This window comes from Chrysochloris asiatica, unplaced genomic scaffold, assembly GCF_000296735.1.
Source record: "Chrysochloris asiatica unplaced genomic scaffold, ChrAsi1.0 scaffold00034, whole genome shotgun sequence".
NCBI lineage: Eukaryota > Metazoa > Chordata > Mammalia > Afrosoricida > Chrysochloridae > Chrysochloris > Chrysochloris asiatica.
This window is the reverse complement of record NW_006408552.1, coordinates 4,161,103-4,179,411: the sequence shown is the minus strand read 5'-3', so window position 1 is coordinate 4,179,411 and position 18,309 is coordinate 4,161,103. Positions and strand designations below refer to the sequence as shown.

At 40.0% G+C, this 18,309-nt stretch overlaps 1 protein-coding gene across 1 annotated transcript in view; it reads left to right on the top strand.

Moving 5' to 3' along the window:
* The window catches only part of BAZ1B (bromodomain adjacent to zinc finger domain, 1B), an 87,705-nt gene that overhangs the window by 52,091 nt on the left and 17,305 nt on the right, over positions 1–18,309 (top strand). Inside the window, exons 8-13 of the mRNA XM_006859692.1 lie at positions 3,319–3,457; positions 4,198–4,331; positions 6,808–6,913; positions 7,598–7,696; positions 11,150–11,327; positions 14,319–14,501. Coding sequence (XP_006859754.1) covers positions 3,319–3,457; positions 4,198–4,331; positions 6,808–6,913; positions 7,598–7,696; positions 11,150–11,327; positions 14,319–14,501 — 839 coding nt within the window. The remainder of the gene's footprint in view (positions 1–3,318; positions 3,458–4,197; positions 4,332–6,807; positions 6,914–7,597; positions 7,697–11,149; positions 11,328–14,318; positions 14,502–18,309) is intronic.

Below are 18,309 nucleotides of genomic sequence, written 5' to 3'. Positions count from 1 at the left end.
AACTTTTTTTGGGGAGTCAAAGTTAGATGTTAAGGATTTGAGCAAAATCAAAAAACCTGTTGTTGCCATGGAGAAGATTATGACTTACAGCATCTCTGGAGGACAGGGGAGAACTGCCTCATAGGGTTTCTAAAGCTGTAATCTGTTCTAAAGCATTCGGCCATAGCTTTCTCCCAGGGAGTGGATGTTGGGTTCAAACCAAGCTCTTAAATGCTGTGCTAACAGCGTTCTTTAAGAATTATATGGAAGATTTCAGGTTTAGTCCAACAAATTTATTGAGTAGGAAATAATGTAATTAATATAATTCTCCTTTTAGACTCCTGGTATGGTGCTGTGGATCAGCATTTGGCTGTGAACCACAAGGTCGGCATTTCAAACCCACCAGTGGCTCCTCGGAAACTATGTTGTTGTTGTTGTTGTTGTTAAGTGCCATTCAGCCAGTTCCAACCCATAAGGACCCGGTATAGGGTTTCCGAGGAGCGACTGGTGAGTTTGAACCACCGACCTTGCTGTTCAAACAGCTTAGCAGACTGGTGCATTAAACCACAGCAGAAACGGAAACTACACAGGGTCAGTCACTATGAGTCAAACACCAGTGACAGTTCTTTTCATCCATTTTATTTAGCACACTTAAGGCTACTGAGATGTCTTTACATATGCAAATATGCACGAATACAGTGACAGATTACCCAATAAGCAAGGTAAGCACAGGCTTATTTACTACTATGTTTTTCACCATGTGATATGTGACTGGAAACTTTTCAGTTTAAAAATCCTATAAGGAAAGGTATGGAGTCTTGGTGTGGTAGGATAAGCACTAGACGGCTAACCACAGGTTGGTGATTCCAACCCCCAAGTCGCTCCTCTGAAACCCTATATAGGGTCACTATGAGTTGGAACTGGCTCTAAGAAGGAAAGGTCTAACTGCATTCTGCCTTAGAGCATGCAAGTTAACTTTATGGCATCCTTGTTTGTTTTGCCCTTTAAGTGTAATAATTTCTTGAATTGTTTAAGCATTCCTCTGTGGGTTATATTTATCATTACATAGGCGGAAGGTGATAATGTTCCATTTCTTATATAGAAACAAGGAACAAGAAAACATTAATGCCTCACCGAAGTCCATGTTTACATTAGAGTTCAGTGTTAGAATCTCTGGAAAGAAATTTGCTCTTCTCTTGTTGACTTGCCCTTAGTTGTTAATTCTTTGTAATCTTCGAAGGAGGTTTTTGGTTGTGATTGGACCATTATGTAATTGTGTTTCTCCTTAATCATTGTTACAGACATGTAGTTCTCCAGTCCACAAGACTCCTTATTAAAGGAAACACATTTCCATTCTAGTTTTAAAATAAGTGAGACTTGTAGAAATCAACATAACTAGATAGCTCCATGTCCAACTAGTCCCCATATGGCAGCCTTTCCCTTTAGTAGAGGATCAGGGTTAAGAGTTCTAGTCTTGGAAATACTGTGCGCTGAATCCTACAGGGTCAGCTTGTGACAAAATCAAAAGGCAAGATTGTGGACTTTGGTAATAAGAGACATGTTTGCTGGATAGAATGATCTCATAACAAAGAGTCGAAGTAAAACTTTTTCTCTCATTAGAAATTAGAATCATGTTTTAATATGCAAGTGTTGCTATTGTTCACAAGTACTTTTCCTGCCCCTATATTCACAATTCTAACAAGGCTATTATGAAGACTTACTGACAGATTTCCTTAGTACTGAAATCACTTTGATTTGGAATAGAGTCAGTACTGACTCATAACGGTCCTGTGCACAACAGAACGAAACACTGCCAGATCCTGGGCCAACCTCACTATTGTCGCCATGCTTGAGTCCATCGATGCTGCCACCTGGCCAGTCCATCTTGTTGGAAGTCTTCCTCTTTTTCTCTGACCCTCCACCCTGCCAAACAGCTGAATCAACTCAACATCAATAGGTTTTGTTACATTTTGGTTTATTAGTTTCATTCATCCTGATCTCTTTTAGGATCCTTGTGACTGGCACTTCTATAAAAAAAAAATTGATGAATTTGTTATCTTTTGAGGACTGGTGTGGCACTGTAGGATAATCATTGGAGACTGTTCACTGCATAGTCAGCTGTTCAAATCCATCAGCTGCTACTTGGAAACCCTATACAGGGTTGCTAGGAGTCAGAACTGACTCAACAGCACTGAACAGCAACAACAACATACATGTTCTTGTCAGGTGCCATCGAATCGGAACCGACTCATAGCGACCCCATGCACAGCAGAATGAAACAATGTCCGATCCTGGGCCAACCTCACTACTGCCGCCACACTCGATGCCATCAATGATGCCACCTGGCTGATCCATCTCGTTGGGGGTCTTCCTCTTTTTTCTGACCTTCCATCTTAACCCAGCATGATATCCTTCTCCAGCAACTGTCTCCCCCTTACAATATGTCCAAAGTATGAGAGACGAAGTTTATCCATCCTGGTCTCCAAGGAGCACTCTGGCTATACTTCTTCCAAAACAGACATATTGGTTCTTTTGGCAGTCCGTGGCACTTTCAGTATTCTCCTCCAACACCACAATTCAAAGGCATCCATTCTTCTACGATCTTCCTTATTCACCGTCCAGCTTTTGCAGCCATAGGAGGTTATTGAAAATACCATGGCTTGGGTCAGGCGCACCTTAGTCCTCAAGGTGACATCTTTGCTCTTCAACACTTTAAAAAGTTCCTGTGAGGCAGATTTGCCTAATGCAGTACGTCGTGTGAGCTCTTGACTGCTGCTTCCGCGAATGTTGATAGTTGATCCAAGAAGAATGAAGTCCTTGACAACTTCAGTCTTTTCTCCATTGATAAGAATGTTGTTTATTGGTCTAGTGGTGAGGATTTTTGTTTTCTTTACATTGAGATGCAATCCGTACCGAAGGCTGTGTTCCTTGGTCTTCATCAGTAAATGTTTCAAGTCCTCTTCACTTTCAGCAAGCAAGGTTGTATCATCTGCATATTGCAGGTTGTTAATGAGTCTTTCTCCAATCCTGACGCCACGCTTTTCTTCATAGAACCCAGCTTCTCGTATTATTTGCTCAGCATACAGGTTGAATAAGTATGGTGAAAGAATACAACCTTGTCGCACACCTTTCCCAATTTTAAAACATTCATTGTTCCCATGTTCTGTTCGAACAACTGCTTCTTGGTCCAGGTACAGATTTCAATTAGAATTAGGAGAAGGAAACGAAAGTTTGGTAAACTTCTACTTTATATCAGGTACTTTCATTCAAGAACTCATTTAATTTGTACATGTAGAATATAGCAGAGAAAAACTAGTTTGCTCTTTTTATTATTAACAGTGAAATTAGAACGTGAAGCTGAAGAAGAAAGAATACGGAAGCACAAAGCCGCTGCTGAGAAAGCTTTCCAGGAAGGAATTGCCAAAGCAAAACTAGTCATGCGTCGGACCCCTATTGGGACAGATCGAAACCATAATAGGTGAGTTTCTAGTCTGAATTTTTGTCATCTCGTAGGGCCATTAGGTTGCTATTAGCTGAGGAGCTGGTAAAAGAACCAAGAAGAGACAAGTTTCTTTGTTAATGGAGTTTGAAAACAGAATTGCTTATCATACATCTGTTGAACATTTATTATACCAGATGCTCGGATTATAATGTTGAGTGGATATACCCTTCCCCCTGGAAGAGCTCACACATATGAAACAAATTAGTTTATAGGTGCAATGCAATCCAAGTAGAGATTTTTTTTTTAAATGATAATAGAGTACACCCATGTTTTGGGAACTAGAGATGGGAGCATGCGATCAACACTGAACTGCGAACCACATGATCAGCAGTTTGAGCCCACCAGCGGCTCCATGGGAGAAAGATCAGGCTTTCTGCTCCGGCCAAGATGTAGTCTCAGAAACCCTATACAAGGTCGCTGTGAGTCAGAACCAACTCATCGGCACTTAACAGCAACAGTGAGATAGGGCAATAATATTGTTGATAATACTAAAAGTTAAAAAAATTAGGAATGTTAAATGAGTCTCAGACTACATGTTTTGATGTCCATTGCTGTATGTTATGGTGTAATTTGTATCAATCTGAAGTTTTGAGCCAAGAAGGAGTTCTGTCCACTGTGGTTATGAATGCCCAGTGATACTTTGTAATCGTCCTCCCCAACAATAAAAGCATCCTGCACTGCTGATGGCTGATCCCTTGGTTCTTATTTATTTGTAGATACTGGCTCTTCTCAGATGAAGTTCCAGGATTGTTCATTGAAAAAGGCTGGGTACATGACAGTATTGACTATCGATTCAACCATCACCGCAGAGACCGTGCAGGTCCTCCTGATGAGGACTACTACCCCCGCAGTGAGTATACTTAGTAATCACGCCACCGCTCATGGAGGGTCAGTGCTAAGGAGTGCCTTTTGCTCTGTCACTTTTTGACATTTGCAACATTTTCTTAATTCAACTTCCCTGGGAGGAATTGAGAAAAGGAAGAAAACAAACATTTGATTACTGACTGAGAGTGTACAGGAACTTGACTGTTAGGGTATTTAGAACTTATAGGAGTCATTTTGCAACTTGGTCCCTTGAAAACTCTTGTAGGTGCCTTAAGGTCTGGATTGAGGTCATCGGACCAAGAAGGCAGAGTTTCCTCCTCTGTTTTTGTAATTCACTGACTCAGAATTTATGGGCCATGGTCTCATGTACCAGGCATTTTTCATATGCTGGGTATGTAGCAGCAAAGAAGATATACATGTAACTAAAATTTTAGCGAGAGGAACACAGCAAATCTCAAGCTCAATAAATAAATAAATAAGTGACTGAGAAGGTGTCCTGAACGGCCTCTGAGAATGTGCTTTTTCTTGATGTGAGTACTAGTTACATGAGTGTGTTTAATTTGCAAAATAACCACACAATTTGTTTTGCTGACTATACATCTATATATTTTAAGAAAAAAAAAATTTTTAATGAAAAAAAAAAAAAAATATGGTCAAGCTGTCAGGGTTTCTTATCCTTGGTGTTTTTGACATTTTGGGCCAACTCAGTTTTTATAGTGGGAGCGCTCTCCTGTGCATTTAGGATGCTGAGCACCATCCCTGGCCTCTGCCAGCTAGAGGATAGTTGTTACTGTGAAGTGCCATCAAGTGGGTTCCAACCCAGTCTCAGAGGAGTGACTGGTGAGTTTGAACCGCTGGCCTTCTGGTTCAAATGACTTTGCAGTCTGGCACATTGACCCACAGCGCCACACCAGGACTCTGGTAGTGGCAACCAAAGCCATTTCTGCACATTGGGATGCCCCCTGGGAGGCAAAGCCACTCTCTGTAGAGAAGCTCTAGGTTTGCTGATCTACAAGCCTCCTTATTTCTTTCTATAAGCTGATCAAAATTGCTTCTCAAATATTTAGATTTTTCTTTGAGACATTTTAATTTTTAAAGTAGTTCTGTCTCATTTTAGAGAAACTCATAAACCAAACTTCAGACTCATAACACTAGTATGTAAGGAAACTGCTAAATTTTTTATATACTTAAAAATTTCAAATTTAAACTCTGTTCGTGATGAATTATATTAAGTGTTAGATTACGGTTCTTGGAAAACTCTACTTTTGGTAGACTTAAATAAAGCGGTGTGTGTGAGAGCAGTCCCTGCGAGCTCATGCTCCTTAGGCTTGGGAGAGATTCTGAGGAGATGGAAGGCTGTGACCTTGCATTCACAAGTTCCCTGGCTGCCCTTTGAAATCAAGCTGATAGCATTAGAACCACCTGAGAGAAAACTGAGCATTCACATCTCATCACCATTCTCTAGAATTTAAACCATTCTAGTGGACTCGACAGCATCTAACAACCTTTCTAGTCCTGTTAAAAGACTCCACAGGTTGCATGATAGTATTGCAGGGAAGATGTTGCATGTTAAGGGGAGAGAATGGGGCAGACGAGAATACCAGGGTTGTATTAGGTGAGGCCTCAAATACTGTGATGCCCTTAAATGACCTTTGATAAATTAACTGAAATATATATTAAAATCATGTATTAGCTGGACTGCAAAGTCGGTTTGAACTGCAAGGTTGGCAGTTCAAGCACACCAGCAGCTTCATGGAGACCCTATACAGGGTCACTCATGGGTCAGAATTGACTCAATGGCACTGAACAACATTAGAATATATATGGTAGCCTAATGGGTGACTTGTTGGGCTGCTAACCTCAAAGTCTGCAGTTTGAATACACCTACTGCTCTGAGGAAGAAAGATGAGACTTTCTGCACCCATAAAGAATGGAAAACCCCATTAGGGTCATTATGAGTCAGAACTTATTCCACAGCGCATAGCAGCAGGATCATTAGCATATTTGTTGTTGTTCTGAGGAGCGGCTAATGAGCTTGAGCCACTGACTGTGTGGTTCAAACCAACCTTGCAGTTTAGCCAGCGCATTAACACCAGTATATAGAAACTGATGCACAAAATATTCATTGTGTTTGACGTTTGAAGCCTCCAAGGCTTTGCCATAGGCAGTCTTGGTATGATGCTGTAGGATAAGCACCAGGAAACCCTATAAGAGTTCCCTGTGTGTGAACCAACTTGACAGCACTTGATAACAACAAAGAGTAACATTTAATCATCCCTCTTCATTCTATGTTGTAATACTCCTGAACTCTGAACGACTCAACTCTCTAGGTGACATGCTATAAGATGTTTAAGAGAAATTAGCTTCTATTGTACATGTGGATATATTTAAGCAGCATCTTTGGTATTGTTAGTTTTGCCACTGTGCACTGCTTAGATTTGAAACTAGGAAGTGGATATTTACTCTTTTCAGTTTAATAATAATGTATTAATCTTTCTTAGGTAAGAAAGCAAACATAGGCAAAAACGCAAGCCTGAATGCACAGCATGGACCTGCAGCAGAAATTGCTGTGGAGACCACTACACCCAAACAAGGGCAGAACCTATGGTAATGTGCACGCTCATCTGGTTGCTCTTTCTTTTTCCTTTCTTAAATGTTACAAGAATGTGTAATATAGTGAGTTCAGTATGTATTAAGGGCGTTTTGTAGGACTTTGATTATCATCTCAGATGTCTGAACTCACTGCTTTAAAAAAACAGAAATGGGTTTTTGATAAAAGATTTGCTTTTCCTCAAATTTAGAATTTAATGTTTTTTTATTTGTTTATTTTTAAATCTCTGTCTTATATATAGATCTTATTACTTAACATTGGGAATGTTTTTTGATCTGCTTGGGAATAGAAGTATTTAGGATTTTCCTTTTTATTAATTAAACATAAAAACTGCTTATATATAGAGGTCCACTTGGTGACTGTGTGAACTGCTATAACTGTGATTACTTTTGGTTGAATGACCTTTTTCCCTTTGGGAAACAGATTTATTTTTTGAAAGCTTATGGACAATGTGTCTATTAATGTAAAGTTGCCACATTTGCCTCATTTTATATTTTAATGGAGAAAATTGGCTCCAATGTTTCCGGATTAATGTAAGCTTCATAGAACACTGAATTCTCTCTTCAACCTTCTGGATACGATATTGTGGACAGTGTTGGGGTTCTGTTCTCCCAATGCCTCCCATTACCCTTAGAGTGCCTTGAGTTCTTGGAGTTACCAGGTCTCACCTGCTTTTACAGGTTTCTGTGTGATAGTCAGAAGGAGCTGGACGAGTTGCTCACCTGCCTCCACCCTCAGGGAATAAGAGAGAGTCAGCTTAAGGAGCGATTGGAGAAGAGGTGAGAGCTTCCATCTTGCTTCTCATAGCTTCTTACTCGTTTTCAACTTAATAAATAACCATTTCTGAACCATAGCAACCTATTGTTGTTATGTGCCATCGAGTTGGTTTGGACTCATAGCGACCCTGTATAGGGTATTTGAGGCTTTTTAAATCTTCATAGGAGCAGAAAGTCTCATCTTTCTCTCTATAGCAACCTATGTATTCTATATATGTTAGATTTTCTTGCATGCCCATAAAGGCTTCTATAGTTTTTAAAAATGATAACTTGTATATATTGTTTGGAATCTTTTTTTTTTTTTGTGTGTGTGTGTGTGTGTGTGTGGCATATCAAGCTTATTTTGGAAAAAAAACCCATAGTTGTTAAACAAGATCATAGCAAGCTGTAAACATTATTGTAATTATTTAGGCAACCTTACAAATGCAGTCCCGGAGCAGCTGGTTTTTAAAACTGTTTGTCAGTATTCATAGTAGCCAGAAGTGAATGCAGAGAAACAAAATGTGATCTGTCTGTTATTAATTGCTGTTGAGTTGGTTCTGATTCACAGAAACCCTGTATAGTTTTCCGAGGAGTGGCAGGTGGGTTTGAATTTCTGACCATTGCTTATCCTGTAGCGCCACACCAGGCAATGGACTATTATCCAGCCACAGAAGGGAACGAATTGTACTGATAATGCCACAGCATAGACGAGCCTAGAAAACATTATGCTAAGTGAAAGAAGCCAGTCACAAAGGTCATGATTCCTGGTGTGTAAAACATTTGGAATAGTCAGATCCATAGAAGCAGAAAGTAGCTTAGAGTTACCAGAGAGTTAAGGAGGGAGAAAGTTGGAGTGACTGCTAGTAAGTGTGGCATTTCATGCTTAGAATGGTGGGCATGTGATGGTATGTCGTGGAGTGTGTTCCAACTTGTAGCGACCCTGTGTAGGGTTTCCAAGGCTTCAGAAAACTTCGTATTTCTCCTGCGGAACTGCTGGTAGTTTTGAACTGATGTGAGCAACCCAATTTGTCACCATCACCCTAGGTAGTAGTTATTCCATAAAGTAAAAACCGTTTACCTGAGCACTCTAAGATGATTAATTATATCTTAAAAGCAAACAAACCCGTGCTGTTAAATCTACAAAATTAACCTCAACTCCATCTAGACTTGCTAGTGTTACTCGTGTAGTACCCTTGTGCCTTTACCCTTACTACATCTTAGGCTTAGCAGAACCATTCCATCTAGTACATTCCAAGGTTCCTATCAAAGCCAAAACAAAGTCACCTGTAATTTCTGACCATATGCTGATTTCTATGGTTGAATTAAGGTTTGGTTGTAGAGAGAAGGAAAAAAACTATTCAGCAACATTGTCTGACTTTTGTGATTGGTAATATACCTCATTATTTTTATCCCACTGGTGAATGCATAAGTTTATTCTGACTGTGCCATGCTGTCTTGACACAGATGTATCTAGACAATTTAAGAAAGAGGAGGGAAAATATCATGTTTCTTCTCTTTGGGTTGGATTAAAAGGATTTTTAGAAGAAATAAAATTAAGCATATAAACAGATTGAATCTTTCCATTAAGAAATTAGATTGTCAAGATTGAAAGCAAAACTTAACCTTTTTTACTTTGGTTTTTGTTGAACATTAAAAAATTGCCTTTAAAAGCTTGGTTTTAAACTTTATAAAGAATATCAAACAGTACGTAGTCTTTTGGAACTTGTTTTTCTTTACTCAAAATTGTAATACTAAACAGTCAACCATGTTTTGTATAACATAACTCTCTTCATTTTCTTTATTTCCAATATATTATGAAAAAAGACTTAAACAGACAGGACAGTAGTAGACCATTTGGAAACATAAAGCAGGAGTGGTCACATCTTGGTGTTATACCAGGATGGACATTATGTAATGTCCCTCTTTGTTTACCATTACAAAGTGACCCTTTATAGAGTTTCTGAGGAGTGACTGGTAAGTTTTGAACCACCAACTTTGTGATTCACACTGATCTTGCAGTCTAGTATTTACTCTGTAGTGCCACATCTGGACTTCATGTAATAATAGAAGTCATAATTATGTATGGAATGTTATGCCCAATAACATTGTTAAATAGAGAAAACCAAAGCTACTCAAGGTCCTTATGGGTCAGAACTGACTCTACAGCACTTAACAACAACATTAAGAATATAAGGCCAACTAGACAAAAATGAAATTTTCATGGGAAGCATTTTCCACAATTGGCAAATCTAGTAGATTAAAGAAAAGTAGATTAAAGAAAAAGTAGAGAAGAATTAGAAAATCAGAATCCCTTAAATAGAATCTATAGTTTTTGTTGTAACCTTTGAACGTTTATAAAAGTGTTTGTGGCTAATTATATGGTCAATCTAAACAGATTTTGAAAAAGTAGAAACTTTCAGATTACATTCTGATAGTATTGGAATAAGATAAAAAAACAAATTATATCAAATAACCAAAAAGCTCTTAACTGCTAGTAAGTTAAAAAATACATTCCTAGATAATTCTCAGATCAAAGAGAAATAAAAGGGAAATTAGATAGTATTTAGAAAGCAATGAAAGGAGGTCATTTATAGGAAAACCAGTGTGACACAGTGAAGTGTGTTGTTATTAAGTGCCACTGAGTCGTAGTGACTCTGTGTAGGGTTTCCAAGGAGTAGTTGGTGGGTTTGAATTCCAACCTTGTGGTTTGTAGTCCAGTGATGATCCTAGTATTAAAATAACCTGTATTACTAAGAAAGAGGAAAAGGAATTCAGTACTCAGGTAACCTTTAGTAGTTTTTGTCTTACTATAGAAAGTTAGTCATTAAGCTTATGGCCAGAGCAGAGTGTGTTTATTGATTGACTCTTAGAGGGTCAATCTTTTGTATAAAAGTGTCTGTTTACTACAGTTCCAGTTAATGTTTCTTTTGTGTTGTGAAGAATTCCAAGAAGATGATTTAAAGTCCCAGGTTGGTAGCAATTCCTGGCAACTGACAAAATTCATATTCTCTCTACAGGAACACAGCTTCAAAGCTTTAAAGAATTTCCAAGGAGAAAATTCCAAGATACACTTAAAAAAAAAAAAATTCACAAAGAAGTAAGGCACCACAAATAAGACTTAGCAAGCAATAGATTTTAGATACTGGAATGATCAAAGACAAGAAAATAAGTTGTATATAGCATAACTTTAGAAATGAGAGAAATTTGAAAATCTCTTCAACAAACAAAAAACTATTAAATTAATAAATACCAAGGAAAAATGGAAAAGATCCAAGTATATCTAGAAATAAGGCGTGTCATTCAATAATGTTCACTGAATTACTTGAAAATGGTTAAATGACAATTTTTTGGCAATACAGTTACGACAATAAAATTAAACGAAACTCACATCATGCAATGAATTTATATTTAAAGAACGTGTTCAAATTCTCCATTGTTCTCCCCACTCATGCACCTCCTCTCCAATGCTTCTAGGTACCCGGACATCATTCATTCTATTCATCTGGCTCGGAAACCAAATTTGGGTCTAAAATCCTGTGATGGCAATCAGGAGCTGTTAAGCTTTCTTCGGAGTGATCTCATTGAAGTTGCAACAAGGTTACAAAAGGGAGGACTTGGATATGTGGAGGAAACATCAGAATTTGAAGCTCGGGTAAGAAAAGGGAACATTTTTGTGAGTGTTTAACTGTACTGTGAATTGAGTGAAAGTTTACAGAGCAGATCATTAGTTTTGCATTCAGCAAATCATACACTTCATTCCATCTCAATGACTGCAGTCTCTTCAGTATAACATCACTTATGTCACTTCCTCCCTGTATTTCTTGTTTCCATTCCTCCTCCTCTACTAACCCTTCGGGATTTTATCCTTGGTTAAAGGCTACCCTTTTGATCTCAAATGGTTGGTCTTTCTGGGGTGTGTGCACCTCACTTGTGCTGTTGTCTCCTCTCTATACCTATCTGTTGCTTGGCTGACAAATGAGCCATTGAGGTGAGTTCATGGCAGGTGAAGGGTGGTGGTCAAGGGCACCTCCAGTCAAGAGTTTCTCCAGAGTCTACCTGACTCTTTTTTTTTAATCATATGTTATTGTGTTTTTGGTGAAACTACACACAGCCGTTTAGGTTTCCTCTCAGCAATTTCTAGCAAGTTGTTCAGTGACATTAGTTGCAATCTTCACAATGTGTGAACATCCTTGTTTACGTTCTCATTGTTCCAGTTCTGTGCCCCCTTACATTATCATCTTTAGAATTCTTGACTGTGTGGTCCCACAGAGATGATTCATTAAAGAAGCACAGTAATTACGGGTAATATTCCTCATTTTTTGAGCCAGTTGTTTCGTTACAGGTTAGTTTTGGTTCATGGTATCTCAGGAAAAGAGGCTTAAAGAGTCCTTCAGTTTCACCTAGTCCATTGCATCTGTTATTTTTGTTGTAAGGAATTTAATGCTCTGTTTCATGGATTTCCACCATTCTGTGAGGTTCCATCAGTCTTGGCGTTGACAGGAATGGTAGCCTGACACCATGTAGTGTTTCTGATCTCAAAAGGAGATTAGGCCATGTTCATGTAGACTTCACTTATTTTGTAGACTAGATTTCTCCTTTGAAAGTTGGCTCTTCTCTCTTGATCTGAGTGAGTAGAGATCAGTAATGTTGTCTTAGATAGCTGCTCACAAACCTTTAAGACCCCAGACACTACACATCCCATTCGGATGAAGAATATCACCTGTGAGCTATATTTTGCTGATTGACTGATACATTCCAGGAGGTGTTTGGTTATGGCTAACAAGTACCCTTAGTTGTGCCCAGTGTATGGACACATGTTCCCACAGCCCTTGCCGTATGTCCAAACCTACATACGGGACCTAGATAAACACTGGACTACTGACTGCAAGACTGGCAGTTCAAACCCACTAGCCGCCTCCTCGGAAACGCTGCACGAGGTTGCTATGAGTTGAAACTGGCTCAGTGGCACTTAACAACAACATAGTAATTGCCAGCAGGTCCTTTTCCATGGAGACTTTTTAGTGATACGGTTTCCCTTTTTTTCTACCTGTCCCATCTCTGGTAGCCGCTGTGAACTTAAGGTTTTGTCTAGAAACATCCTTTTGAAAATTGTTTCTCATGGAAACTCAATTTGGAATTGTTTCCTGATATTTTCCTTGATCTTCCAAGAGAAGCCTTGAAAAATGTGAGGAACAAAAAATTCTCTATTTGTTGCATTTCCATCGTTATCTTCTGGTATCTAGAAAAACTTCACAGCTGCCATTGTTCTAGAATGAATGGCGTCATTTAACATAGACTATTTAATGCCTGTGTTTTCAAGTATGCAGCATGTTTGTATGTTGTTGTCATGTGCTGTGGAGTCAGTTCCGACTCAGTGACCCTGTACTGGGTTTCCGAGGCTAAAAATCTTTACTGGAGCAGAAAGCCTCCCCTTTCTCATGCGGAACAGCTAATAGTTTCAAATTGCTGACGGTTGAGATTAGCAGCCTAATTTGGAACCACTACGCTCCCAGAGCTTCTTAGCATGTTTGTATAGATCCTACTTTTTTTCTCTGCTTAGCTCATTAGAATTATGGACATCACTCATTGCCAGACTCATTTACAGTCTTGTCATTTACTGCTCAGAAGGACCTTAAGTGGCATAGGTGAAGACTTGAAGAGACCCCAGACCTCATTTTTTGGTTTAGATATCAAAGCTGGAGAGAACGTTATTGTCTGCTGTCCATCAGGTATTGTGGTTCTCACTGATTGTAAGTCACATGTGTGCCGTTCTTTTCAAGTTAGTCATATATATGGATAATCTAATAGTTGATTTTATGAGTGGTTATATAGTTTTTTTCATCTTATAAACACTATTCATTTCTTTCACTTAATAATTTTTGTTGGTATTGATTTTACTTAGTCTCTTTAATTAGTCTTGAAACAATCTCATTGTATGTTTCCTGGCATAAAGGGTTTAAGCATTTTTAAGATGCTTCAAGATTTTTCGAAGAATTGCTCAGCCCAAATGATTTTGCCAGTTTCAAATATTATTCATGCCTTTTCATTTATTTACTAAATATTTATCAGTTGCCTACTTGTGCCACACCCAGAGCTTGGCCAATAATGAGTTATAAGCTTACTTGTTTCTGTTTGTTAGGTATGTGTCATGTGGGACTGGTGAGGTGCGTGCAGTATTGGTGAGCCTAATTTTCATCACGTCACATAGCTTCTGTTCCATCGTCTGTAAAGTATATGTGAGGAAGCAGAAATGAGAGACCAACTGCATAAACCATCTTACTTGGCAGATAGGAAACACTCTATGAAGTGAAGTTTGACTCTTCCTCTAGGCTTGTCTTTGTCTTAGGACTGTAGCTTGACTTTTTAGGCATTGGTAATTGGTGACTGAATGTAACTTCCTCAAGTAGAGCATGTTTCAGCAGTTGGAATACCCTGCCCTGGGGAAATGGCAGAGTCATATACTCTTAACTCGGTAAGCTGACCAGTGCTGAGTGCTGCGTAACTCCAGGAAGCCAATTAGGTTAATGCCGTGTAGCCCCTTTGACAGTTAGGTCTGGTTTGATTTGAATTGAGTCTAGGGTGGTCTCTTTTCATCTTGCTATTAGCCTTTCTCTTAGTCTAATTTTTAAATAATTTCTTGTAGGTGATTTCGTTAGAAAAACTGAAAGATTTTGGTGAGTGCGTGATTGCCCTTCAGGCCAGTGTCATAAAGAAGTTTCTCCAAGGCTTCATGGCTCCCACACAGAAGAGAAGAAAACTCCAAAGTGAAGATTCCACAAAGACGGAGGAAGTGGATGAAGAGAAAAAAATGGCAGAGGAGGCAAAGGTACCTATTAGAGATGTAGGTTTATGGTTGTGTAGAAGATTGTGATCTGACTGTAGCATAGTCTAACCCTGTATAATACCTCTTAACTGTTGTAAGCACTGTACTTTCCAGTGTGGTTTTCAGTATGGACTCTGGAGCACAGCCCTGGCATTGCCTCTATGGGGTCAGTGGTAGTCAGAGCTGATGCTCCTTTTGAGAAAGGTGGTCTTTGGTCATTTTTAAAAACTTTTACTTACTTTGTTGTTGGCACTGGGTGGGACTTGCTTCACATTTTACGCAAGCTCAAAGTCAGCATAACACTTTATAAGTAAAATAGTAATGTGACAATTCTTCTAAAAACTCAAAATAGAACTACCACTGTTACTGTTGGTAGGTGTCCTTGAGTTGATCCCAACTCATAGTGACCCTCTGGCCAACAGATTAAAACACTGCCCTGTCCTGTGCCAGCCTCACAATTGTTGCTCTGCTTGAGCCCATTGCTGCTGCCACTGTGCCAATCCATCTTGTTGGAGAGCTTCCTCTATTTTGCTGACCTTCCACTTTACCAAGCACGATGTCCTTCTCCAGGGACTGGTCCCTTCTGATAATATATCTGAAGTATGAAGTCATCCTGACATCTAAGGAGCATTCTGGCTGTACTTCTTCCAGCACAGATCTGTTTATTCTTCTGGCAGTCCATGGTTAGTTGTCAACCTGACATCTTTGCTCTTGAACACTTTTAAAAGGTCTTATGTAGCAGATTTGCCTAACGTAATCCATTGTTGGATTTCTTGGCTGCTGCTTCTTCCACAAGTGTTGATGGTTGATCCAAGTAAAATGAAGTCTTTTGACAACTTCAATCTTTTCTCCAGTTTTTCTGATGTTATTTGTTGGCCCAGTGGTGAGACTACCACATGGCGCAGGATATCCATTCCTAGCTATATCCCCAAAGATTTTTAAGCAGAGACTCAGATACTTGCACAACAGTGCTCAGAGCAGAACTTTTCTTTAATGAGAACAACTTGTTTTCAGCTGCTGCCTCTGGGCCTTACACAGCCTGTGTTCTCAGTCTCTGCTCTTGGTTGGGCCTGCTCTGGCAAGTGTTAAAAAAGCTCTTTCTTTAGCTCTTGTTGGGTGCCTGGAGGCATCCTACTCCTAGGTCCCCACGGTCCACTGTGCCATTTTATGTCAGCATCCTGGTTCTGTCGCTGACATTCTCTTTGCTGCTCAATTCTCCTTGTACGGTGCTGGGGGATCAATATGGGACTGTGAACCACAAAGTCAGCAGTTCAAACTCACCAGCTGCTCCTCGGAAACCCTATACAGGGTTGCTGGGAGTTGGAACCGGCTTGACACAGCGCTTTAACCACATCAAACTCTGCTGTGCTTGCTGTCACTCTCATTGGTGTGACCCTTTATGTGTGTCTCCAGTTTGTGCAGTTTTCTCTCCGGGGTCTCGAAGGTTCTCAGCACAAGGATCCTATGTACAAAAGATGCTCTCCGCATCCAGCTCTTCTTGATGGTAGTGAGGTTCTCCTTTACCTAGTGGAATGGCAGAGCTGACCAGTCCCTTCATGATGGTTTCGGATGCCTTATTTGTATGGTCCTCTGCAAGGGTTCCATGTCCCTTATTTGCATTTTTAGCAGACTGTCCAATTCTGTTTGGGCCACAGCATCTTATTTCTTTGTCCCTCGCAGTCATTTTGCGGGAGTTACGAGAGCATGGCTAGAAGAGCCATATAAAGGAATTTACTGTGTTGCAGATACCTCGGGCAAATTAAAGATTTCCTGGAAGGGCTAACACACATTCAGGTTTGAGGAGTAAGTAGGAATTAATGTTAGCATGTAATGAGGTAAAGGAGCATGCTGTTGGTTCCCTTTCAGTTGCTTCTGACTCAGCCATCCATACAGGACAGAGCAGAAGTGACCCACAGGGCTTCCTGGCCTGTGATCTTTATAATAGCAGATTGCCAAGTCTTTTCTCCCAGAGTCTCTGGTGAGTTTGAACTGCCAGTATTTTGGTGGATAGTCAGGTGCTCTGTTGGGCAACCCAGTCTCCTTGGAAGGAAGAAGCATGTTGTTAAGTTCTATTGAGTTGGTTCCAACTCATAGTGACCTTGTATAGGGTTTCTGAGGAGTGATGGGTTGGTTTAAACCTCCAATCTTGTGATTAACAGTCCAGTGCTTACCCTACAGCATCACACCAGGATTTCAGAAGGAGGCATTGTTGTTAGGTACTGTGGAGTCCTTTCTGACTCATAGCGATGTTGTATAGGACTTCTGAGGAGTGGCTGCTGGATGTGAACTGCCAACCTTGCTGTTATCAGTCCAGTGCTGATCCTACAGTGCCACACCAGGACTCTAGAAGGAGGCATCACCTGTTAAATGGAGCTGAAATGGACTTCCTTGTTTTACTTTCCCAGTGTACCCAGAATGAGTTTATTCTCTCCTCCCCCTCCTTTTCTTAAAGCTCCTCAAATGTTTGTACACAATTAAAGTTTTCCATAAGTTTCTTCCTGAGGCCGGGGTGATAATGTGATGCAGGGACATTCATTTTCAGTAAGGGGTAAGCAGAGCAGTAAACTCAGATTCAGTAAGGTGATGGCTTAACTACTAAATCATGCCTTGGACTCATCATCAGCTTACTGGGATTTAGTTCCCATCTTCTTTTGTGCTCCTTTTATGTTTTAAATAGTTTATTGTTTCATTTGTCCAGAATATACTTTCTAATATACAGTTGAGGGACACTGACTAAGCATCCTCAGCAGCTACTCTTTAGGTCATTATTGTAAATGTACCACACACCTTTTGTCATTTCAGCCTGTTACAGGTGTACAGCTTGTTGACATCAATGACATTAATTGGCTGTGCAACCTTCTTGTAAGGTGATTTTTTCCCCATCACTGTAAAACGAAACCTTTCCTTTTCCTCATCCACCTGTAATCCACCTGGTAACCACTAATAAGCTCCGTCTCTATACGTTTACTTTTTCTCGTCTACATATGTAAGTGAGACGATACAGTGTTTGTCCTTATGTGACTTAACTTCACTCAGTATAATGTCATCAAGCTCTATTCCTATTGTAGCATGTATCAGGCCTCCATTTCTCCTGCTGGCTGTATAACTATTCCAGTGTATATATGGACCACATTTTATTTATTCCGTGATTTATGGGTATTTAGGCTGTTTCTGCCTTTTGGCTATTATGACTAGTGCTTCAGTGAACACTGGTCTACATGGCTCTGTTTGAGTCTCTTGTTTTCAAGTCTTTGGGGTATCTACCTAGGGGTGGAATTGCTGGGTCATGTGGTAGCTCTGTTTTTAGTTTATTGCAAAGCTATTTTTCACAGTGGCATTTTGCATTCCCATTTGTTGTTACATGCAATCCAGCCGATTCCGACCCATAGTGACCCTGTATAGGGTTTCCGAGGAACAGCTGGTGAGCTTGAACCACCCACCTTGCAATTCAAACGGCTTTGCAGCCTGAAGCCATTTACCCACAGCGCCACCCCAGGACTCTTGCATTCCCACTAGCAGTGGATAAACGTTTCCGTTTCCCCCTATCCTCAGCAACATCTGTTCTTTACCATCCTAGTGGGAGTGAAATGGTAATCTCATTGTGGTTTTGAGTTCCATCTATAGTGGCTAATGGGACTTCTGGTGTGTCACTGGAGGATCAGCACTGGACTGCGAACCACAAGGTCTGCAGTTCAAACCCACCAGCTGCTCCTCAGAAACCCTATACAGAGTCATTATGAGCCCGAGCTGACTCCACAGCACTTAAAAACAATAGTGGCTAATGACTCTGAGCATCTTTTCATGTGTTTAG